The sequence below is a fragment of the Ochotona curzoniae genome, unplaced genomic scaffold (assembly GCF_017591425.1).
Source record: "Ochotona curzoniae isolate NIBS_2020 unplaced genomic scaffold, NIBS_Ocur_1.0 patch8, whole genome shotgun sequence".
Classification (NCBI taxonomy): domain Eukaryota; kingdom Metazoa; phylum Chordata; class Mammalia; order Lagomorpha; family Ochotonidae; genus Ochotona; species Ochotona curzoniae.
Genome location: NW_024467061.1, coordinates 28,252 through 54,019, shown reverse-complemented (window position 1 = coordinate 54,019; position 25,768 = coordinate 28,252). Strand labels below are relative to the sequence as shown.

The 25,768-nt window shown below is 41.0% G+C and overlaps 1 protein-coding gene across 1 annotated transcript in view; it reads right to left on the bottom strand.

Annotated features, from left to right (window-relative positions):
- Window positions 1–4,665: 4,665 nt before the first annotated feature.
- The window catches only part of LOC121168250 (dnaJ homolog subfamily C member 5B-like), a 48,671-nt gene continuing 27,568 nt past the window's right edge, over window positions 4,666–25,768 (bottom strand). The window contains exons 3-5 of the mRNA XM_040998162.1: window positions 16,365–16,578; window positions 11,802–11,976; window positions 4,666–4,928 (exon numbers count right to left, since the gene is read on the bottom strand). Coding sequence (XP_040854096.1) covers window positions 4,834–4,928; window positions 11,802–11,976; window positions 16,365–16,578 — 484 coding nt within the window. The 3' untranslated portion in view covers window positions 4,666–4,833. The remainder of the gene's footprint in view (window positions 4,929–11,801; window positions 11,977–16,364; window positions 16,579–25,768) is intronic.

Here is a 25,768-nt window from a genome sequence, read left to right as displayed (position 1 = left end):
TAAGCCAGGCATAGAAGCTAAATTTCACATGATCACACTTCTACATGGAATCCCCAAACATTCAATGTATAGAAACAGAGAATAGAATTCATGGTGATTACCAAGTGCCAAGGAATAAGGTAGTAAGTGAGGAAGATACAGATCAAAGGAATAAACACAGAAAAACCGTGAGTGATTGGTTCTCAGGTGTCTGGTCACCTGTTTTATTTTATTCTTTTAATTCAAAAGTAATGGTAGCAAAGGAATGGCATGCTGGACTATGTCTCCTGTTTAGGCCATATCCAAGGTGTTTTACTCTCTGCATCATTTGAACTAAAGAAATAGAATATCAGGGCCAGTGCTGTGTCATGTCAGGCTAAGCCCCTACCTGTGGTACCAGCATCCCACTTGGGCACAGGTTGGAGTCCTAGCAGCTCCTCTTCTAGTCTAGCTCCCTGCTAATGGCCTGGGAAGGCTCCTGGCTTTGAACTGGCCCAACTCTGGCGATTACAGCCATTCAGGGAGTGAATGAGTGGAAAGAAGATTCTTTCTTCTGTGGAGCAAGGGGCTTCCAAGACCTGTTACACCCTTGAAGAAGTCCTCCTCATCAGCAAGTAAGACACTTGTTCCCCAGGCCTCTTCAGCCTCGTGGGCCAGCTGGCTGCTTTCATGGTAGCTCTGATCTGCCTTCAATGCTATGGGGAGTCCTGAAGCAGAGGTGACCTGGTGGGAGTGGGTGTTTGTCATCAGTATCATTTTTTTTTAATGGCATCTTCAGCTTTGAAGGTGAACTAATCCCCTCAGATATCCTTGCCCTGGTCCAGCCTGCAAGACCTCTGGGACTTGCAACACCTGTATCCACTGCAATTGTATCCTTGATGATACTGTTATGATCTGAAGGGGGCAGGGAGCGGGACAGGTAGCTACCCTGACCTCATAGCACCCCATTCTGTATATTTGCATTTATTTTGTACCCAAGACAATTGTGAGAAAGTATTGTTGAGATCTGGGCTTCCTTACTTGCAGAGAAGTAACTAGCCTTTATCAACTTGTGCCAATAAGGAGCAGACCCTGGCAGCTGCCTCCGTTGCATGATCTGCTTCCAAAACCAAGGTAGTTGTTTTGTTTTGTTTTGTTTTTTGTTTTCACGGGTTGTGTGTATGTTTTGAGATTTATTTATTTATATTGAAAAGACAGATTTACAGAGAGATGGAAAGTCAGAGAAACAAAGAGCTTCCATCCACTGATTCACTCCCCAAATGGCCACAGTATCCAGAGCTGAGCCAATCCAGAGCCGGGAGCCAGTAGCCAGTAGCCAGGAACTAGGAGCTTCTTCTCCATCTCCCACTCAGGTTGAGGATGGCTTTGGGCCATTCTCTACTGCTTTTCCAGGCCACAAGCAGGGAGCTAGATAGGAAGTGGAGCAGCAAGACACAAACTGGTGCCCATATAGGATGCTGGCCCATGTAGGTATAGGATTAGTCAATTGAACTATCATGCCAGACCCTTTGGTTTGAGTTTAAAAGTCAGTTGTCCTTATTTGCCCAGCAAGCCTTTCCAGTGATTTCTACTCCTGATACCAGAGCCAGACCGCTGGGATTTTGACTGCAAGAACTGGGGACAAAGGATAGAAATCAGGGAGGGAACTTGCCATAATTTATGGAAAGGTACATAGGACTGGCATTGTGGCAAAATGGATTAAGCTTCTGCTGGCAATGCAGGAATCCCATATGGGCACTGGTTAATCTTCTGTCTCCTCCAGTTCTCATCCAACTTCCTGCTAATGCAACCTTAAGATAGCCAAGTGTTTGTGTTCCTGCCCCTGTGTGGGAGACTTGTGTGGAGTTGCAGGCCCCTGGCTTCAGCCTGGCCCAGTTTCAACTTGGTTCATCCCCAGCCATTGCAGATATCTGGGAAGTGAACCAGTGAATACAAGTTCTCTCCTCCCTCTGTCTCTCCTTTTCATTCCCTGGTACTCTGTCTTTCAAATCAGTAAGTCCTTTTTAAAAATTCTAATCTTCAAAGAAATGCATGTATGTGTTTAATGTTCTAACATAAGATGGCAAAAAGATAAATGGAGAGCAAGCTCTAGGAGAGGGCTTCCCATTTCACACGGCATGACTACCCCTCAGGCCCACAGTCAGTGCAGGTCTTTTGTCTCTGAAGTGTCTGCTAAGACGATTCTGGATTCAGAATGATCACAGATGATGCTGGGTGGCAGCTCCTTGGTGACGCCCCCCACTGACAGCTTAAGCAGCTGCCTCAGATGAAGAGCTGCCTCGTGTTTCTCTGTAGCTGGAAGACATTCTGCAGAATTCTTGCTCTCACATAGGCATTCACCTGCTTGTATTTACCCAACATCATTTTAGCCAGAAACCAGGCCTTTGAGAGAGACACTGCCCACCACCCTCCAGGGATTTGGTCCTCCGACTCTGATCCTGATTCTGATTCATGTCCTGTTCTCATCTTAATCACTCTTGCACCAGCTTCCTGGGTGAGCTGGGAAGAGAAGTGAAAAAACAAAAACAAAACAAATTCATGTAAAAATTAAAAAAGAGGCTTTGGAGAGAAAAGGAGCTTTGTGGTTCTGGGCCTGGTGCAGTGGCATAGTGGCTAAAGTCCTCCCCATGAATGCCCCAGTATCCCATATGGGTGCCAGTTCTAATCCTGGCAGCCTCACTTCCCATCCAGCTCTTGTGGCCTGGGAAAGCAGTTGAGGACATCCCAAAGCCTTGGGACCCTGCACCCACGTGAGAGACCTGGAGGAAGTTCCTGGCTCCTGGCTTTGGATTGGCGTAGCTCCGGCCATTGCTGTCACTTGGGGAGTGAATCATTGGACGGAAGATCTTCCTCTCTGTCTCTCCTCCTCTCTGTATATCTGACTTTCCAATAAAAATAAATAAATCTTAAAAAAAAAAGCTTTGTGATTTTAAAAGCTGTTATTCAGAAACAGGCCTGATCTGCTTCTTAGAGAGACCACAGGAAAGAACTGCAGTGGCTCAGATCATCCACAGGCTGGGATATTTATATTATCATTTCCTCTAAGTGTGGAATGCATTCATCTATCAAATACAACTCCCCCCCAAAAAAACACTCACTGGTTAAACTTGGGAGTCTGTCTGGACTTTGCTGTTAAGTTTATATGAAAGTGCTACAAAAAGTTCATGGAAAAAGGAATTAAAGGAGAATTTTATTTTAGTGAAAAAATTAAAAAATCATGTCTACATTTTCATAATTTCATCAAATGTAATATGCATTTTCCTGAACTTTTTTGACCCCCAAATGTTCATGCATTTCAAGCATTTGTGCACTAAAAGGTGTCTTTTAGCTTTGTTTTCCATAAACTTTGTGAAGAATCTTTATAAGGAAGACCTGTTACATTTATCTGTGTCAACATAGATAAATTCATCTAAAATCACTTTACATTTGTGAAATAAATGACTCTAATTCTTTCACCTCAGCTATTTTATCTGGACTCAAACCAACTTGAAGCTGGTTAGGGCAGACATACAAACTGTGTTACAGGGTATCTTTCATTAACCCTCTGATAATCATTTTATCACTTGGTTCTGGGGATAAATTATTGAGAATTTAACATTAGATCCAAACTTCTTAACTTGCAAAACAAAGATCTTTCTATTTGATTATATAGGGGGAAAAATCCATTAACTCAAGAGTTAGCACAGAGTTTTAATGACTTCCAAACTCTACTGTTAATGACAGTAATTCTCACAATATATTCAACAGTTATTGACTATAGTCTGGTATGGAAGGGTAAGAAATAAGAAAAAGGAGAATGGCATTTCATGCAATATTACATAAAAACAGAATAAGGTCTTAAAGAACTAAGAAAGGTCTAGGAGAGACGTATATGTTTGCTGCTGTACTATATTTCAGGAAAAGCACAAGGTTTTTGCTACACCAAGAATTTAAGAATCAAACAAGTAGAGATGACATCTGACCTTAAATTTCCCAATATACATAGAGCTCAGCATTTTCTAATGAACATAATTAAATCCATTAAAATAAGATAATGACTCTCTAAATGCAAATTTAGACTATAGAACTTAGAATTTTACTTTTACCTCATGCATTTCTTTTATTCAGTCTGGCTAATCTGGACCAATTAAAAAAATTTCACTAAAAATATGATCAACACCCTACTTGGGATCGGCTCTATCCCAGAATACTCCTTGGAATCTCTTAAAGGTCCAGTCAGATTGAAGTTGATTTGCTAAAGCCAGTTTGAAAGTACACATAATATCTGTTTCTTCCTGATTTTCTTGTCACTTTTCAGTTAATTTTTTAATCCTCCAAAAACAAATTTTAAAACAGTGCAATTTGTCTTTTTAAGCCTAATTGTCTTTTCCTTCTTTGTGAAATAGTCTATAACTATAGTGAATTTTGCCAGAGACAGAACTCTGCACACAATTCCTCTACTGCTCCTGATTTGCCGCTGATACTGTGGCTGATATGAATACTGCAATTAGGCAAATGGATGAAAAGTGGCTTTTGTTTTGAGACCACTTTAGTTTGTGACAAATGAGGGCTGACACCCATAAAGGACAAGCTCATAACAGCTGCCCAAGGCCATTTCTCAACCTCACGCAAGGAGCTTAAAACAACCATGGGGGCCTTTATTCATCACAAGTAAATGAGTTTCATTCAAAATTCCACTCAGGGATAAGGTCTGCATACTGAGAAAGTCATATAGCAATCATCTTTCTCTAACATAAAAATAAAATACAAGTGTGGAAAAGTTCACAGCATTTCATTCGCCCCTCCATCTCCTTGATCACCTGGAGACCTAGCTGGACCGAGAGGAGGCTCCTTGGACCCTCAGTGAGCTCCTTATCAAGAGTCCGTGCAGTAACTTCTAGGTCCTTCTTTGATTAGCTGTGTCTTCTCACTTGCATTTGTGGGCTGGAGAACAATTGGGAAATCCATTTCTAAAAGTAAAAAAAAATAGAACAATGAACATAGAGTCTTATGACAGTTGTTTTAATGTGGCAAATGTTGAAATGAGATTTCCAAAAAGAAATTCCAGAAACTATTACATATATCTGTTGAATCTTAGGGTATACCAAAACCAAGATTAGAAACCAAGGGGCTGAAAAAAAATAAATCAGGGGGCTGAGATTTTTAAGATTAAAAAAATCTGAAATAAGATCTCTACATTATATCAGATCAACTCCAGATGGATAGGCAGATGTGTGTGCAAAACAAAACTGTAAAACCAAGAAGGCCATAGAGGGGAATACCATTGTGTCCTTGAAACAGAGAATGGTTGTTCAAAACACAGAAATCACTAAGTGCAAAGATTAAAAGTTTGCAAACATTAAGAACTTGGACACATCAGAAGATTCCACAAAAAATGAAACATCAAATCATAAACAATGAAGAATTGAGGTCCAGAATATGCTCAGAAACAATGAGGAAAAGGCGGATGATATCATTGAAACTTCAAAATATTTGAATTGGCATCTCATAGGAGAAATCCAAATGACTAACACACACATAAAAAGACATCCAACCTCACTACTAACCAAGGAGATGAAAACTAGAGCCACTGTCTGTTACTTTCCACCTGCTACTACATGGACCAACATTTTCAGTCTGGTGATAGCCAGGGTTGGCAAGGATGTGGAGTAACAGGAATGCTCATGAAGTATGGAGGGAATGTAGCTACAGTAATTTTGCAGACCGAGTTGACAATATTTAACAAGTTGTAGATGTATATGATGTACATACCCTTTGCCTAAGAAATTTCACTTGTGTGTATATGTTTACAGACATTCTTGCTCTCATGCACAAGAACATCTGTAGCAGCTCAGTTTGCAAGGGCAAAAAGGAGAAAATGTCAGCCGTAGATTGGGTAAATAAATTGCATGATATTCTTTTTTTAATGTTACAGATTTTGTTTTAAGATTTACTTTTTATTTTTTATTGGAAAGGCAGATTTACAGAGAGATGTAGAGACAAAGAGCTTTTGTATGCTGGTTCACTCCCCAGGTGGCTGCAGTGGCTGAGCTGAGCTGATCTGAAGCCAGGAGCCAGGAGCCAGGAGCTTTTTCCAGGTCTCCCTCGTAGGTACAGGGTTCCAAAGTTTGGGCCATCTCTACTGCTTTCCCAGGAAGGGAAGGGATGCAGCCAAGATACAAAGTGGCACTCATCTGGGATCCTGGTGCATGCAAAGTAAGCCCTACATGATATCTTTGTAGAATATTTATACAATGGTAAAAATAAATGGCAGCCACAATGCAAATAATCTCAGATATACAATGTTGAGTGAAAAAAAGCAAGTTGTACAAAGCCAGTAATATTAAAGTGAGAATAACATATATACAAACAGTATATATAATTACAATAGTATAAATAAAAAATCATAAATGATTTACCATGATTGTTTCTGAGGAAGAAAAAGCCAACAATTCTAATGATAATAGTGAAAGGTAAAAATCAGGTCATAGTATTTGTATCTATTTAATAGTTAATAGAACCAGTATCAAGAGTGGGCATTCAACCCAGCAGTTCAGATGCCAAACCTCACATCTGAGAGCCCTGGCTCCTGAGTGTGGCTTCTCACTAACACAGACCCTGCGAGGCAGCTCATTTCTAATAGTTGACTTCCTGCCGCCCACATAGGAGACCCTAATTGCATACCCACATCCAGATTTTGGCTTTTGCGCAGCCCATGCTAGTGTGGGTATTTGGTTAGGTTGCATCAATTTTACTACTTCACATCTCTGAATTAGTGGACTATAAATTCAAAACTATGTTCACAACAAGTGTCTCTTTCTCCCCCCAACTCCAGCTATCTAACGAAATGAATAAATGGAGCAAATAAAGGAACTAATTCTCACTCACATTGATGTCAGGCCTTCTAGTGTCAGCTTTGTCACGTTTGTTGTATTTGTAAAGAAAGCCTTTGTGTGGTTATTATTTACTATTTGTGTGCCTGTCTCTGCTACTAGATTATAACACCTCAGAATACCAGGAACCATACTTTTTTTCTCTAGCCACCAGCATAATGTCAGGCAGATATTAAAGTGTTCAGTAAATATTTGTTGTTGAAATACTGTCTCAGTAGACCAGCCTAGTAAATTTCCTCAGTGAACACTGGCAGCCAAAAGTCAAGGGAACCTTGGATCCCCTTTGAGTAGCTTTGTTGGGGAGCATTCTAAGCCGACTCACCTGTCCTACCATCCTGGCCTGGGGCTTTGAAGGTGTTTACTTGATATTTTCATACATAGCAGAAGCGAAGGGCTCTGTACTAGTTGCAAGAATTTTAATTTTCAAGTATTATTTTTAGAAATGGACTCATTTTAATGGGGGGGATGTTAAAAGAGAAAGGATGAATTTAGTCTCTTGCTTGTTTCCTTTGGGAAGTGAAGAGGCGCTAAGTGCTGCACAGTAAACATGTAATAAATATCTCTGTGCCTTGGCCGAGAGCTAGAGCCATATGGCTTTCTTTATCTCAGTGGTTGTGGACTTATTTGGGTTTTGTCCAGATAAGTGGCAGGAAAAGTTAAGCAGTCACTAGATTTTTCTGGGCACTTGACTCTCAAACTTTTAGATTCAAGGTCAACACCATAAAGTCTCCTCCTCCAAATACATTACTCCTCTTCCTTCAAAAGCAAGGAGAGTTTCAGGGGGAGACTTGACTCAACTAGACATTTTTATGATTTATAGGTGGGAGTTGTGATTGCATTTCATCCCACTGCCTTCAGCGTGGCAGAAAGAAAACAAATTTAGCACTGGGATCTGGCTTGCTTTTCCAGAGTTGAAAATGCATATAAGCCCCTAGGCTGTAGCCATTCTTTTTTACCCACTTCTGTCTCATCTCAGTTAGCTTCTTCCCTAGAAGCAAAGTGTTCACGTTGGGCAGGCAACTTTCCCCCTATTCTTTGACAGTGACTAGTGACTTCCTTTTTAAGTGTCTTTATGTAGTGTAATTGTAAAATAAACCTTAAGGTAAATAATAGTTTAATCAAAGAAAATATTTACTGACCAAAGCCATCAGCTTGAAACTCTGATTTAGTAAATATTCTGAGTACTGACAGATAATTTGCAGAACTCAGAGCAAGTGAGGATACTTAAGTGCTATACTTAAAAAAAAAAAATTAAGGATTTCAAAACAAGGACAGTAAAGCAGTAAACGAGGTACTAGAAAAACTAGCCAGTGCAATAAGGTAGGAAAATGAAACAAAGGCATACAGATTGGAATAGAAGAGACTCCTCAGTGTGCTTCCAACCCTAAAGTTTACAATTGTTTTGGTCAGATTCAATATCAGAATCAAAAATTCCTTTAAGCAGAAAATGTTTACCATTTTAAATTTATTTTCATTAAAATAAAAGTCTAAAAACCCTAATGTAACACCAGTGCCTTTGGAAGAACTCAAATGTTGAGGTATCGTACTTATTTTTCACAACAGCAACTTGATATCTGAGTAGCTAGAGGTGTCTTTCAAGTATATTTTCTTTTTCTTTTTTTAAAAAAATTATTTTTATTGAAAATGGAAGATTTGCAGAGAGAAGTAGAGACAGAGAGAAAGACCTTCCATCCACTGGTTCACTTGTTCAGTGTCTGCCACAGCCAGAGCTGAGTTAATCAGAACTCAGGTGCTTCTTCTGGGTCTCCCATGCAGGTGCAGGGTCCCAAGGCTTTGTTTTTCAGGTCATCCTTGACTGCTTTCCCAGGCCACATCCAGAGAGTTGGATAGGAAGTGGAGCAGCCAGGACACCAACCAGTGCCCTTTTAGGATCCCAATATGAGCAAGGTGAGGATTTAGCCACAAGGCTATAGTGCTGCCCCCTGCCCCAAGTGTGTTTTCTTAAATAACTATGTCTGTTGGGCATTTTGAGGGTTCAGCTAAAATATAATGGAGCAGTGGGAGTTTGGTATCATGGTGAATATGCTCAATCCCACATCAGAATGCCTGAGTTTAATTCCCAACTTTAGTTTATGGTTATAGCTTCCCGGAAATGCAGATTTTCAGAGAGAGTGAGGATGACCCAAGCTATTGGGTTACTATAATCCACCTGGGATATATAGACTTCATTCCTGATTCCCAATCCTGTCTGTTGGGAAAGTAGATAGAATCTTGATTTATCTGTCTCTGTCTCTCTTTTTCTCAAATTAAAAAAAAAAAAGAATTGGGGACCAGTTTCCTTTGAGTTTAGTATAATGGAATATGTTTTTGTAATTTGCAGCAAATATGTGAGTAATTGTTACTAGTCTTATGGATATAGGAATGACCTTAGGAACATTCCTCAAGGTTATTAAGCCAATTCATTTGTTGAAGGGACATGAAGATCTGGGCCAGCAGCGGTGTGACACAATGTGTCCAATAGACTGTCTCAGAAGAAGTCACAAGGAACAGCAGTAAGGTTTGAAAAAACAGGCAAAAGTGGTTTGAGGAAAATTCTTTCAAATATTGAGATCTTCATAAATGTTCACAGAAAATACATGTTAGGCAGCAACCATATATGATTTTGTTTTTCCACACCAAAGTAAGCTTATTTTTTAATTCAGTTATTTAACAAATATTTGAAGTAACCCTGACATATTAAATCAACAATAAGAATTTTCCCAAACTTGACAACAATCCCTAAAAGGTTAGACATTATTAATAATGAGTTGTAAAACTGAAAAACTTTTCTAACTTTACATAATAAAAAAATTGTAATCAGACTTCTTTTTTTGCCTTCTCAAACCACAAGCAGGGAGCAGCATGGGAAGCATGGCTGCTAGGATTAGAACTGGTGCTCGTATGGGATCCTGGCCCATGCAAAGCATGGGCTTTAGCCGCTAAGGTACCACACTGGACCCTGGGTTAGGGATTCTTAATACAGTCAAATACAGGGTTTATTTGGCCTAGAATCAGATGTCTGTGGCGGAGCTGGTAATTCTGGGGTGTCAGCACTAAGAAATAGAGACTTTCTGAATCATCACCATTCACTTAGCAAGGAAGATTCCCTGGTGGAGACCGGCACGTGGGATGGATTCCTGGTCCAGAAACTACATTTTCCATAAAGGAGGTCTAGGGAAAAGATCTAGTGGATCTTTTTATCTCATTCAAAAGAGAAAATAGTGTGAAGCTTTTCAGACAAGTGTGAAAAAAATGGATTTGAGATATTTATGTTTAATTACCCTCATTTGGATTTTCCATTATAAAAGGGAAAGTTAAATTTGACCACTGAAAGATGCTGAGACTCCTCTCTTGTTATTCTTTTCTGTCCTTTGTTGCTGAGAGCTGCTTCGGACTGATGGGTATTAGGGAGATCCTAGGGTCAGTGTGGCCAGAAGCTCTTGTCAGGGTTCTAAAGCAGCTTCTCCCAAGAACAGATGGAATCAGTGCACTGGCATCATTATTTGTTATCAAGCTGTGCCAAAGTCACCAGTTTTTCACTAAAGAAAAGGAATTTCTATGTAAATACCACTGCTTACTCATTTATCAGCAATCCTGCATGCTTTATCTTTTTTGCTATGTATGCCTCTATTAAAAGCATGATTTGTCCTTTTACATCCCAAATTTGTAAAAGTATAGTTTTAATTACATTTCACTCTGGGCCTACAGTTTGACTCTAAGGACAAGACTGGAAGGTCAGAGCACCCTCTTCTGGATACAGGCCTGGCCAGCAATACACTAAGAGAGATCCCACCCTGCAGGAATAACCCTGCTGACTTCCCTGAGCCCTCAATTCTCAGATGCCAGGGGTCAGGACGACTCGCATTATTGAGGACTCTTTCCTCCAGGTTGGAGTCAGCGTAGATAACACCAGATATTACTCAGCATCACACTCAACAGAGAATAAGAGGTACACAGAAGCCTTTAAAGAGCCTCTGATGCTCCAGGCCCTGGAATTTCTGTCTCAGTGTGACCAGCAGAATCACAGTGTAGTACAGTTCAGAGGAGTGTGCCATTCTTAATCTCAGCAGTTCTGCCAACAATGCCCCACTGTCTGAATTACAGTTATTCTCTTGGTTAGCTATCTAGGGTTTTATTTGGGGGGGGCGCGTGGTAACTGATAAAATCTGTAATCTAGAATAATTATGTTTTCCAGTTGAAAAGGACAATAGGATTAAGATGCAAGACTAAGCAAGACAATGACAGATTTGACCCCTTCGTGTTTAACAAAGGCATTTCTCAAAGAATGTAAATATCTCATAGAAAGATTCTCTCACATCTTATTATTTTTTACACTTCTCTCCGCGCCCCGCCCCCAATTCTAGGTAGAATGATAGAATCAACTTGGGAAAATGAAGTCATATACCATGGTTATGTGTACCTCCCAGTATAGACAGACATGTTTCTGGTTTAAAGTTCATGCTGAATGTGTATATTTACAAAGAAGCTACAAATCAGGAGGAGTGTGGTTGCCACCAGTTCTACCCCAAACCCAATGCCAAACCATCAACAGGAAGAAAATTAGAGATGGATGACTTTTTTTGATGTTTGCTCTTTTCTGTTTTAATAGACAGTCTAACTGAATACACTGAAATGGCTTCTCGTAGGGGATATACCTGCCTTGGAAGCTCCTGGCCTGGGCCTCCCCGGCTCAAATCTCCCTGCACCTGGAGCTCGCTCTGTCATGAGCTTCATCATCCCCACCTCTCGTGATTTCTAAGGGAGTCAGGTGCAGCTTTTCTCTGTATCTACTAGTGCTAAATGTCGTTTCATCTTCCCACAAAGATCACTCAAGCTAAGGATCTGAAGGATTCCTCACGTTTTACGATTGGCACCCTCTGACTTTAGACCTGGGGTGTAGTTGGACCTCAGAACGATACCCACCACAACTGAGCTTCCGTCTTGTGTTACCTTTCTCTGCATCGATCTGGATCTGCATCTCCAGGTCCTCCGTGGACATGTAGAAGGTTTCTTCTGAAGGCGTCGATGATTTTGGCTGGCAGTGCCCACAGCAGCATTTGCAGCAGCAGCACAGGCAGCAGCAAAAATAGCAGCCTGTCAGGAGGCCAAAGATGATGAACAGAGCCTGGAGGAAACAGAGGCCAAGCAAAACAGGGATGAGGAATGGGAGATTTGGGGGAAGAACCCCAGAACCCAAGCCTGTACCCATGTGGCCCCAGGGACCTGAAGTTGTTTCAGTTCACCTCACAGATTACCCTCATCCACCTCCATCCTTACTCCTTGTAAAAACTCTATTTGTAAAGAGTACTTGGAGGAGTGATGAGAAGCTTCATTTAACAATTAGACACAGAAGAATGGTATCTCTTCTTTCTTCTTAGGCCATGAAGATTGTTACATGTTATATATATCATGTTATTATATTATCACACATATATTATTTTACATGATTAAGATCACAGCAAACCAAAACAAAACCCAAACTGGCAAATAAAACCTCCACAAGTCAAACAAGCTAACCAAGCTCTGCTGCCTCAGAGAACTGAACCCTTCTCATCAAAGGGCAAGGTAACAATGCCCTGTCCACATTCACCTTTCTGTTAGGCATCCAATCCTGTACTCTCTCACTCCAGAGCTCTTGCCTGCTTCTCCTCATCTCCAGCCCAGCCCTTCAGGCCTTGAAGCAGGTCCTTATTATCTCTGATTGGCTTGTGGCTGCAGCCTTCCCTCCAGCATTGCTGCTTCCACACTTGCCTTTAGCTCTGCCCAATGCAGCTGCGGGGAGCTTTCCTAAACACTTGTTCTCTTGAAGCTGTGTTGCAACACCTGTGTCTCAGATAGAGCTGAGGTACCTAGTCATGATGATGTTCTGGCTGCTTACTACTGACCCTCCCCTGCATGTACTCAGCTCTGCTCTCGTCTTAACTACTTGGCTCTCACTGTAAATTCAGTCATTCAGACATTGCCAACGCATTCATTCCCCAGCCACCTCATCAATACCCATCTGGTGTTCAAGACTCATCTTCTATGATGTCTTTCCACCCCAAAACAATTGCTTTTTGTTCTCCAATTGTTCTATATTTAATTTTTTTTTTTACCTTGATACATCTAAAATGTGTTTTTACCTTTATTTTTTATTTGAAAGGAAGAGAAAGAGAGTGTATTTTCCTATCTGCTCATTCACCTCCCAAACGCCTGTAACAGTTGGAGTTGGGTCAGGTTGAGCCGAGGAGCCTGATGTCTTACGTGGTTGGCAAGGACCAATCACTTGAAACATCATGTGCAGACTCCCAGGTAGGTCATGCATCAGCAGGAAGCTGGAATAGGAAGTGGAACTGGGACTTGAAACTAGATACTCTACATTCCAAGTGATGTGTTACTAGTGTGCAAAATGTCCACCCCCTTGATTTTCTTCCTGTTGACACTGTAGAACAAGGGCAAGCTTGGAATCTAGGAATGCATGTTAGTGATTTTTCAGTTTGTCTTGCCAAAAGACTTGGTATCTTGTAGACACTTTAAAAACAATAAATATGTGCCATATTAATAAATATACAAATTCATAAACATGCTTTTCTCCTAATGAACAACACCAGGATTTCCCCACAAACAGATAAAAGGTTTGCTTACTAAAAATAAATTAATTGGGCCTGGTGCAGTAGCCTAATGGCTAAAATCCTTACCTTGCATGCTCTGGGATCCCAAATTGGTGTTAGCTATAATCCTGGCAGCCCCACTTCCCATCCAGCTCCCTGCTTGTGGTCTGGGAAGGCAGTTAAGGATGGCCCAAAGCCTTGGGACCCTGAGCCCTCATGGTAGACCCAAGGGGGCTCCTGGCCTCAGATCGGCTCAGCTCAGCTCAGCCTTGGTCATTGCAGCTGCCTGGGGAGTGGGTCAGTGGATGGAGGATCTTCCTCTCTGTCGCCTATTTTTGTGAATGGAGCAAAACTAAACCAGAAACGAAGTGGTCTATACACCTGTAACTGAAATGCAGATTTCATGTGATTAATAATCAGGGAGGAATGTAAGGCCGAGTTCGTGGTGTGCACGTGCACTGCCTCAGCAGCTTGAGGCAGAACACTTGGGCGTCAGTGAATCTCAGCCTCACCTGCTGCCCAGCCCAGAACCCACCTACCTCTCTGGCCCAGCTGGAGGCGGAGCCCCAGGAGTTGGACAGTCTTGGTCATACTCTTGCACCTATAACCTCTGCTATGGAAAGATACTTTACATTTTCATATTCTTGGATACATTAAAACCCTAAACCACAAAGCCCTCGCCCTCATCCCCTACCTCCAGGACGCTCCTGGGCAGAATTCCTCGGCTATAACCCTAGGAAACCACTCCCTTCTTCATCGACCTTTTTCCTTTTTGCTGCACAATTTCCATATTGTCTTCTCTGAAAATTCCTATTCATTCTTTTGTTTTGGCTTTTAATCTAGCTACATTATTTGCTTGTGAGAAACACCATTGCTTTATTCCTTGCAGCATTTTAGCACTATCCTAGCCACTCCAGGTTCCTGAGGTTTTTAAAAAGATATACTGATGACGTCATATTGACTCATCCACATGGTGCATATTCAATATGTGGTTATTTGGTGGCAGGCCTCCAAGTGACTGGCTACAACAAGGGCTGGGCCAGACCAAAGTCATTAGTCTGGGACTCCATCTAAGTCTTCCACATGGATGTCAGGGGCCCAAATGCTTGAGCTATTTTCAGCTGCTTTCCCACATGCGTTAGCTGGGAGCTACATTCAAAGTGGATCAGTCAGGATGCTCACTGGTGCTTGTATGGGATGCCTGTGAATCGGGTAGCAGCTTAACCCACTACCCCACACCAGCCTCTGGGGACTGATTTTGAGGAGTTGCCAACAGGAATTATTTTGTGTATCTTTTACACTACCAGGTAGATTTTACTTGTCTACATAAGTTTTGGTCATGTTAATCAACTTCCTGAGCAAGAAAGCCTTATTATTTTTACTCAGGCCCCAATATGCAATCAAGCATACATGTGTGACTATCTACAACTGCAGATGTTCCTTCCCACAGGACGAGAGATTCCTAGAGACTAAATTCCATTGAAAGCTCTAAAATATATTTTTAGAACTAATTTTTATTGTTAGAATGCTAATGTATCATCAGGAATGACATTGTCAACATGTACACTCCTCTTTCCAAGTTCCAAAACCATCAAGTTTTCAATAAGAATATTACCGTGAATCTCAAATATTCTCCCCAAAAGAATTTTGGGAACATAGAAGACAAATGAGGTTTTAGGTTGCAGAATTTCTTTCCATGCTTTTGTATTAAAAAATCTCTCTATGCATAGATAAAGCTCAGCAAGATTTAGTGGAAGAAAACAGAATACTACTGATCATGATGGCTTCCTTTTGGGGAATCTGGCTTATTTATTTGAAAGACGGAGGTAAGAATTAGAGAGGAAGGGAAAATGAAAGAGACAGAGTTTTTCATCCACTGGTTTACTTCCTAGATGGCCACATTGGCTAGGTTGGACCAAGCTAAAGCTAGCAACCCAGAGCTACATCTCCCATGTGTATGGTAGGGGCCCAGGTACTTGGGCCATCTTCTACTGCTTTTCCAGGCCATTAACAGTGAGCTGAATTGGAAGCAAAGCAACTGGACATGGACAGATGGCCATAAGAGATACCAGCATCATAGGCGGTAGCTTACCGTGCCATAACACTGACTTTGGAGACTTTTTTATTATTATTATTATTACTATGAACTACAACTCATATAAATGAGAACTGTTCATAAAATATGTTAACTACATGTATGATCTATAAATGTGACTTAAATCAGAAGCTAAGAATATTAATATTTATATACAAACTAAAAAAACCCAGCACCAAACATCCATGTATTAGGCATTCCTGAGAAATCAAAATGTACTGTACAGAAGTCAATAAATTTCCCTGAGGCTTTCAAAATGCTGTCTTTTCCTTGATCAGGTGTCCAATTCTCTCCTCGCCCCCAACTCCTCTCCATGTTTCTGTCTCTGTGTAAGTCTCACCTTTCTCCCCTCGTTTCCTTCTCTCCTACCCCTGGGGGCTCCACGTGAACCTATGACATCATTGCCACTCACTCTTCCAAGTATTGTGTTTGCTGCCGTAGCCTGTGCTATAGATAGTAAAGGACATTGCTAAATTTGTCCTATAATATTTTATTAAACAGTTGTCACACTAATAAATTATTTTTGGTTTTGAGCAATGAGTCAGTTGTTAATTAGTCATTATGGAGGGGGGAGGGCAGTCAGAATTAACCTGAAGCTCCAAATTCAAATATAATTAATGTCTAGAAGTATTTTAAGTCATGTTGGATTTCATAATTAATGGATGAGCTAATGCAAAAAAGGATCCCCAAATAATAGCTTTCAGTGAAAAGTGAATCTCCTTGTATGACAAGAGTAAAGTTAAACTTTCTTTGAGATGGAATCTGAAAGAGTAACTATCATAGACTTCCAGGACATTTTCTTGAAAGAAGAAAAACGTTCTGATTTACCTTTGCCCACCAGCTTGACAGCATAAAGTAGGTATTCACATTTTCTTCTCCAAATTGCTCAGCCACATAGAGTCCCAGGGACCCATACTTGTCATATATGTTCTTCTTCGACATGTCCGTCAGTATTGTGTGGGCGTTGTTGATTTCTTTAAACTTCTCAGCAGCAACAGGATCACCTGGATTCTTGTCTGGATGGTGTTTCAGGGCCAATTTTCTATTAAATAAAAAAAAGTATTGTTTGAAAAGAACTACTATACTGTTTCATGAAAGCACAGTTCATTCACATATCCTTTACTCTTGCAATGTTTCTCACTCATGATTCAGCTAAAAAATAGACTATAAGTGAGGTCTCATTATTTCTCCCCATACATCCTCAAAGGAATTTTGAAAGCTGCATAATTATTGAACCTGATATTTAAAGCCAATGTCCACTTAATGAGTCTTTTTAAAAAATACATATATGAAATCTTTGGCTAATAGCAAAGAATGTTGACTCAAATGTTTTCAACTTTTATGTTATTCACTGCATGCCAGCACTATTGTAAGCATGTAACAAATGTTAATTCATTAGTCCCCATGATAAAACTATGAGATGGATTTTATGATTATTCCACTGTACAGGGAAGTGAGTTTAGAAACTGAGAAGTTAATAACTTGCCCAATGTCACAAAGCTAATAACTGGAGCCAGGTTTTGCCCATAGGCCATCCGCCCCAACCGCATGTTCTTCATTGCCACTATACTTCCTTCTATATTTGTATTTCTAAGTTTAAAAATTAAGGCATACTAAGTGCTTACAGATTATTTTTAAGGACTATGGCTTTCCTGTGGGTGAATGGGAGACCCATTGTGGTATTCTGAGGAGAGTCATGTGACCTGATTTAGTTTTAGAAAGATCACCCAGTTTGGGGAGAGACTAAAACAAAAACGGGAAGATGTTTTTGTGGGGAGACCCTAGTAGTGACTCAAGTGACGAAGCATGGTGGTCTGGAGCAGAGTGGTAGAAGAGGGAATAGTGAGAAATTCCTCAGATGGACTTCAGTTCTGAGGGCTGCTGATTGGATGGATGGTATAGAGAAACGAAGAATCAGAATGGCGGCAACAGTCTGGCCTGTTGGGCTGGAAGTCTGGGATGACCATTTAAGGGGCTAGCAAGAAAACATTCAGTAGTTCTGTTTTGAACATTTTTAAAATGCCCATTGGAGAGGGAGTAGACATGTGAGTGTGTAGTTGAGGCAAGAATCACTGCAGGAGATGTGTATTTGGAAATTCTCAGCAGACGTTCATAGGAGTCTCAATAGCCTGAGAAGTCAAAGGATTAGACTTTGGGAAGGGCAACCAGAAAAGCAGGTTGAGATACAAGAAATAGTAACACAGAAGGAAAAATTCGGATGCTGTGAGGTCTTGGGATCCAGGTAATGAAAAGGAGGAGGATGATCAGCTGTGCAGGATGCTGCTGGCAGACCATTTGGGCCAAGGACAGACAACAGGATTTAGTTACTGTGTCTACACATGATCCCTGCTCAACATACATATACAATGCACAGTTGTATACGTGTCTTTATGTAGGGGAAATGCATACAAATGCATACAAATAAGCAGAAAATAGGGGTGTAGTGGATAAGATTCTGTCTACAATGCAGGCATCCCATTCGTGGGGCTGGGCCAGGCCAAAGCAGGGAGACAGAAACGTAGTTCACGTTTTAACCACAAGAACCATCTCCTACTACCTTCCAGGTGCATCAGGAGGAAGCTGGAGTGCAGTGGAGAAAAACAGAGCCAAGGTGGAAACCCAGACACTCTGATAGAGAATGCAAATATCCCACCAGCAGCTTGACTGGTAGGCCAAATGCCCATGTTAGTTTTTTTTTTTTTAAAGATTTATTTTTATTATTTTGTTTATTGGAAAGGCGGATATACAGAGAGGAGAGACAGAGAGGAAGATCTTCCATCCGATGATTCACTCCCCAAGTGAGCGCAACGGGCCGATACTATGCCGATCCGAAGCCAGGAGCCTCTTCCGGGTCTCCCACGCGGGTGCAGGTTCCCAAAGCCTTGGGCCGTCCTCAACTGCTTTCCCGGGCCACAGGCAGGGAGCTGGAAGGGAAGCGGGGCTGCCGGGATTAGAACCGGCGCCCATATGGGATCCCGGGCGTGCAAGGCGAGGACCTTTAACCACTTGCGCCACTGCGCCGGGCCCGCCCATGTTAGTTTTAAAGGTTTCATTTTCCTGGAATTCTCTGTGCCCTGTCACAGGCCTTTGCCTTGATAGTGCCACCAAATCATGTCTGAGCCAATCAAATGAAAGGGCGCTTACTTTTGCCAACTAAGATGAAACCCCTGGAAGTAACCTCTTTACATCCATTTCTTCGTTTCTGAGGTTTGGTTGTAGATTGGTACACACTACCCAAGCCTTAGCCAGAGAAGCTTGGCTTCCCATCACTTTAAAAAAGCTATTTGGATCTTCGTCAGCTCACAAGGGCAGATGCACTCAATCAATTTATCACACTCCACCAACAATGGAGTTGGCAAGTTCAGAGAGCTGGAACACCTCCATTTGTAAATAATCCAATTTCTGGTCGTCAGCAGCACTGGACTCCTCTTGGCAGACATTCTTGGCTCTGAGGAATCTTTAGGAAATGTAGTGAGCCAAGGCAGCTGCCAAAATTACAACTACTCAGAGAGATAGTTGCTCAATGTCTCACCCTCTTGTGAATTGTCTACTAGGCAAGAAAACACACATGGAATTTAGCATTTCAGGGAGTGGTTAGAGCACATTTAGATAGAAGAGACATCTGTTGCTGTTAAAGGTATTTCTAATTTTATTCTTAAAAATGGCATAGCATTCAATCAGAATATGAGCCATAAATCACCTGTTAATCTGGTAAAGCTATAACAAATGCTGAGTAGAATTCAGTGCCTCTAATGTTCATTTCAAATCCAGTAAAGTTCAACTGAAATGTATAGTGAATTCAATGAGTGGCAGATAAGACAAATAAATGTGAGAAGTGGAGCAACCAGAACAGGAAACTGCCGTTACGGGATGCCAGCACTGTAGGTAGAGGATTAGCATACTAGGCCACCATGCCCACCCCAGTATTTTCTTATTTTAATTGTGGTTTGTTATTTAAAATTACACCTGTTCTTTCCAAATATGTATGACTTTTCTAGCTTTTTTTAGATTGAAGACTTTTCAGTATTTGTTTGAGACAGAGACAGAAAAAGACTCGTATTTACTTCCTCGATGCCAACAGTGACTAGGGGAAGCTGAACTCAGTAGCTGGGAAGTCAATCTAGGTTTGCCACCAAGGTGACAAGGACCCAAGTACCAGAACCAGCGTCTGCTGCGTCCCAGCCATACGTTAGCAGGAAGCTGGAATGGGGAGATACAGCTGGCTCCATTCCAGGCACACTGATTTGGGGCGAATCTATTCCAACTGGGAGCTTAACCTGTAGGACACGCTTGTCCCAACTTTCTACTTAATTTTTTCTTTCTTTTCTAGTTTAATTGAACTTCCAGTAAAGAGCATATTCTGCAGGATTAAACATTTTTAAATTTGACACTTGTCTATGGCTCATTAGTTTTTTGAATGCTCCTTATATGTGTTCTGTGTTTGTCAGGTACTTTGCTCCTGTATTATGAGAGGTCATTTTTGTTAGTTTGTTTAAATTTTCTGTGACTTTAGACACTCATCATTCAAGCCAAATGTGTTAAAATTCCCTCCTATAAAGTCTGTATATTTCTCTCTGAAGTTCTGTCAGTCTTTGTTTAGTATATTTAGGCCATGTGTTTCAGATGAATATAACTTTATCACTATTATACATTCTTGACTAATTATACTTTCGTCATTATGAAAAATCTTATCCTGTATTATGCTGTTTGTCTTTGACTTTCAGAAAGGTACAACAGCATTCTGTTAGTAAGAATCTGCATAGCATACCTCTGTACCCTCTTGTATTTTCTAGTTTTCTGTATACATAAGTATTATATATCTCTTTTGTAAATATTGTGAAGGATTTTTCAATTCAAAGAAATATTATTTGCTTTTAATTGAAGCATTCAGCCTCTATATTTTTCTGTAACTAAATATATTATTGCATTATGTTCTACTTTTCCTACCTAAGGTAAATTTATTTTGCCTCCTTCTTCTGAATTAATTTTTCTACATATTTCTGCTATTAGTTTAATAATTATATTTTTAAAATTATTCTTTCAGGATCCTCCTAGAGATGTAAAAACCCTTGATTACCAACATTTAATGTTAACATGCTTATATATGGAAAATTTTCAGCACCAACACTGTTACTTCCCTGTCAGTTTATATGTTGTTGGTAGCATGTACTTTATTTTCCTAGATCTTTGAATCCTGAAAGAATTACTAATTCACACAATGAATATTCAGTGATATTTTACACAATTATTTTATATGTGCATTTAACTCATGTATTTTCCATTTTTGTTATTATTTCCTGCATCTGTGAACATTCATCAGGTATTTTCCTTCTGCCTGTGTCTACCTTTTCTTACAATTGTTTTGAAGCCTGAGATATTTTTATTTAACCTCCAGTTCTGAATAATATTTTCCCAGAATATAGAACTATAGGCCATAATTATTTTCTTTCATCTTATTATTTCTGGCTTCCATCATATTTCTTGAACAATCAGCTGTAAATCTAACAGTTTTCCTTTGAAAGTAGCCTGTAGTTTTTCATTGGGTGTCTTGAGGGCTTCAGTTTCCAAGCATTTTTCTGTGGTGCCTGTGGGTATAGAGTTCTTTTGATGTCTTCTACTTAATTATTACTGGATTTTTGTGAACTGATACATCTCACAAACCCGGGAAATTCATTTATGTTGACTTTTCAAAACAAAAATTTAACATTTTATTTATTTAAGGGGAAAGAGAGAGGTCTCCTGTCTTCTGCTGGCTTATTCCCCAAGTGTCCACAACAACCAGGGTGCAGCCAGGCCAAACCCAGGAGGTACATCCAGTTCTCTCACATGATTGGCAGGGGCCAAGCACTTAGGCCATCTTCTGTTGCTTTGTCCAGACCATTAGCAGGGAGCTAGAATGGGACTAGAACAGTCAGGACACAAAACCGTATTTGTATGGATTGGCTATCCAGGAGGTTCCTCTACTCATTATGCCACAACACTAGCCCCTGTACCTGATAATTCCTTTATTTGAAATTCCCATGGTTTTATAATTATCCACTTATTTTTTCCTTGACTTCTGTTCATAATATCTTGTATGGCACATATTGTAGTTTGGAAACCTTTAAAGAAATATTTTGAGGACTATTAAAGGCAGATGTTGTTTTTAAGATTGCTGGTTCAGATGCTGGAGGTCATTAAGGAGAAATAGCAGCCAGCCAGAGGACATAGAGGAACTAGCACCGAATGCCAGAGCGTGGAAAGCTGTAGAGATGACACTGCATTGACAAGGTCCATGGATGGCAAGGCTACAGTCTGAGGCAGCACACATTCCTAAGACAAACGGCCATGTGTTCTGCTCTCTTCCTTCCTCTGGTTATGGGATGGTCCACCTGAGGACCTCCTGCCTGGGATGGTGACAAGTCATTAAAATGAAGACCCACTAATGAATCAAATCAATGTAAAATATGATTCCCTAAATGAATGAAAGCCACTGGACAAGGCACTGTGATGAATCCCTTTTCAGGAGGAGAGGATTCCTCTAGCTGCTCTACTGTGGAAATTTTCTTTCTTATCTTTTCTCATTACATGTCATGCTCTCTTCAAACACCAGTTCATGCTGCACTGGCTACAGCATGGGGGACTCTGTTTCTTCTGTATGACTTACAACTCTCAGGATGGGTGTATTTCTTAAATGGTACCTAGCAAAAGAAGATGAAAGACCTTTCTGAAATTTAGTCCTAGCATCCCTGCTTACACATTGGTTAATCCAAGTCAGAGACCCATCACAGATTCAAGTGCATTACCCAATGGCCTAAACACCAGGAGATAGGGTTTAGTGAGGGTTATCAAAGTAATTGAAGCAATTTTCAACCACAAGTGGTTTTCCAGTTTCTTCCGTATTCTGAGTTACAGCACTTTGAAGTTTTAATAAAATTTCCGAGACGTCTTCTTGTTGAGTCAGTGGTCAAACTCCTCCTCCCTCTGCACACTCCCCCTTTCCCCCCGAACTGTTTGAAGTCTGTTCAGCCTTTTGCCTTCTTTCTCTCATATCCTGGCCCAGTTGGCTAGCATTAATTCCTTGCTATAAGATACACATTTTTTTTTTCTTTTGGTTTTTGCAGTTGTTCTCATGAGGAGGGAGAGCTGTCCCAGATTATCCAGCCAGTGATAATCAGGCAACTCCTGAATCAGGAACTGGTGATTATCACTTATGTCTGTATTGTCTTTATTCAATTCTGTGTTAATCCTTCCTCCAAAGGCCTTCTACCACTGTTACATAAATGAACCAAAGTTGGCCTCTGTGTTTTGCCCCCGAAGTTATTTCTTCACTGCAGCTGAGATCCATTTGCTCAAAAGCCTGCCAATACCAAAGTAAAATTTTACACATCCAATTATTTTAAAAATAGCACAAACAAGCAGATTTGTAGCCACTTAGAGCCCTTCCTGTTACCTTGCAAGACCCCGGTCCACATCTGCTGGCCATTGGTAAGTCAGAACTGGGTGCTATAAGAGTAAAAGTGACTGTGACCCTTTGAGGTTCTCTCCTCCACAGTCTTTTTGACTGACTACATCACCAGGACACATAAGCCCTGTTTTTTTCCCACTTCTGGATGGTGGTGCCTTCCTTGTAACCCTCAAGTTCATGTGGTGAGGACTTCCTCTGTCATGTGAACTTGGCCTGTTGTGTTACTGCCTCTCAAGATCATATCTTTTCCCTGGATCAGCCCTCCACATCCTCTACAGTCACTTTGCACCCAGGACAGTTGCACTCTCCACAAGAAGCTTTAGTTTGGTGGGAAGACAAGAGGAGAACCAGAACATGCCAGTGGAGCTCAGAAAAGCAGGAACCCATAAATCGGGATTGGTATGGGTCCTTCTTAAGGGACAGATTAGAAAGACCAGGGCACCATTTGGTTTCAAATTGAAAATAATGACACCAATCTACCCCTGCTGTGTGACCATTTCTGAAACACCTGCTACCACAGTGTATGATTCAAGTACTTTGGCCACCAAGGCCGCACTGAAGGCATGCTGAGGGGGCACAACACACAGTCCTACGCTGTCCTCACATTTGCAGATGGAACGTTTGAGCCGCTCACCAAAGCAATTGTTAGGATGTGTGTTCTAGTTTTCTGGGATCCGTAGTCACATTTGTGATTCCAGACAGATGGCAAGAGAGAGAGCAACAGGAAGCACAAATGATGATCTGTTTTGGAACTGGTCTTTCCCCCCAACAGATGCGCATTGAGAGTGACGTAGTGACCTCTAGTGGCACGAAGTTCTGGCACCAGTCTTCACTGAGCTTCCACAGACCACTAAGACCTCTGTGTGCTCTCATAAAACTTTGCCCCCCAATTCCACAGCCCAGAATCTGAAGGCTCCACACAGTTCAAGATCTATTTGGCTTAGTCTCTCAATAGAAGTTTCTGGACTTTTAACTATATTTACTGGGAAGATGTTTCTGTTTTTTTTTTTTTTCCCAAGGCCAGAAATTTGGATTGATGAAATTTCTGTTGAGGGAGATTACGAATGGGGCACAGGAGAAACGGCTATAGACCCGCTCAGCCTGATGCCTCAACTCCAATTTCCAATGGCATCCCTCATCCTCTAATCAGGCCCAAGTTCTCGGGGGGGACTTGTTCTCTGCATTCCTTAGGCTGGCTCCTGGATCCAGTGATGGTGAATTGCAAGTCTTGGGAATTTCCAGTGGCAACCCTGGCCCTTGTAACACCTCCCAAGGTCTACTGATTTTCAGTGCAAAAATATATGGGTCCTCTGATGTCTTTGAATCAAACTGTCACTTAAAACTGTCTTTCCCCCTGCACTCACTTTTTGATACTTAAATTTTGTTGCCAATTTGAGGGACAGAGAGAGGGAGGGAAACAGAGCTCCTATCTACTGGTTCAATCCCCAGACTAAGGCTGGAGATGGGCTCAGGCCAGAGCTGGGAGATACGAACTCATTCCAGGTCTCCCATGAGAGTAACACAAAAATGCTTACCTGGGCTGTCACTATACTGCTGTCTCCCCAAAGTCTGCATTTATCAAGAAACTAGAATCAGAAGCCACAAGTGGGAATTGAACCAAGGCACTTTGATGTAGGACAAGGGTGTCTTAAATGCCAGAAATTAGCCAAGTTTGTTATCTATTGTCATAGAACCATGCTACTTTTCCCCACAACGGTTGTTGGTAGTTACAAACTCATTTTTTTTTTGTGACCATTTGACTGTTTTCTTTCCCCTCAAGCAGACCTCAGCCTACTTGAGATCATTGGCCATGTTTGCGCCCCATTGTATCTTTAGCATCTGGCATAGTGCCTGGGCAGAAATGAATAACGCAAGGAAATATTCTCACTGAAATGATTAATGTGAATCTTGTCCTCCATTCTATTCACCTTAAAATATATATGCTCCAAGATAAGACAAGCCAAGAAAAGAAAGGCTGTGATTAATAGCAAACAAATTAAACTCAGGGTTTATAATAATGACTAAACTTGAACATCCATGCATATATTCATCACTCAGAGGATAATATAAATAAATATTCAAACCGATAATTAAACCGATATTGAGTGAATGAATAAAGTTTCTGATCATAGTGATTTGGGTGCCTGGGAATTTGGCATTGTCAGGACCACAAAGATCTGACACAAGGAAGGGAGCTCACGCAGCTCACCTGGAGAAGGATTCTGACGTGGCCTCATTTACTCTTTTTTAATGGAAGGTTTTAGAACTCAGGAAGCAAATTAGTGTCTGATAGAGATTAATTTCAATTAATCTTGGGAGCTTGAATCACCACTCTGCCTTGCAAATATTTACAATTCTGCTATTAGCCATGCATTCCCCTGACATTCACACTTTATTCATAGCAGTCTCTGTTTTTACCTGTAATTGCTTATCAAGATGGGTGAAAGCACTGTGGGTGGGGGTTGCCACAGATCACTATGGAAATGACACTTTCTCAGCTCCTTATGGAAACATTGTTCACCTCACTTTGGTCTGCTCTGAGGTAGCCTCTTCAAAATTTGGATGATAATTTCCAGAAAGTTCCATGTGAAATGGAAGGAAAAGAGAATAATCAATTGGATCCCCTGTTGCTCTGCTTACCAAAATATTTGGCATCTTGTCAACACAGAGACCTGAAGCTCATCATCAAAGCACAGAGACCCAGGTGCTGATGGGCAAAAACAGTTCACTCTAACTCTGTGAGTCTCCAAAATCACACAGTACATCCCTGTGTGGCTTTTTCACC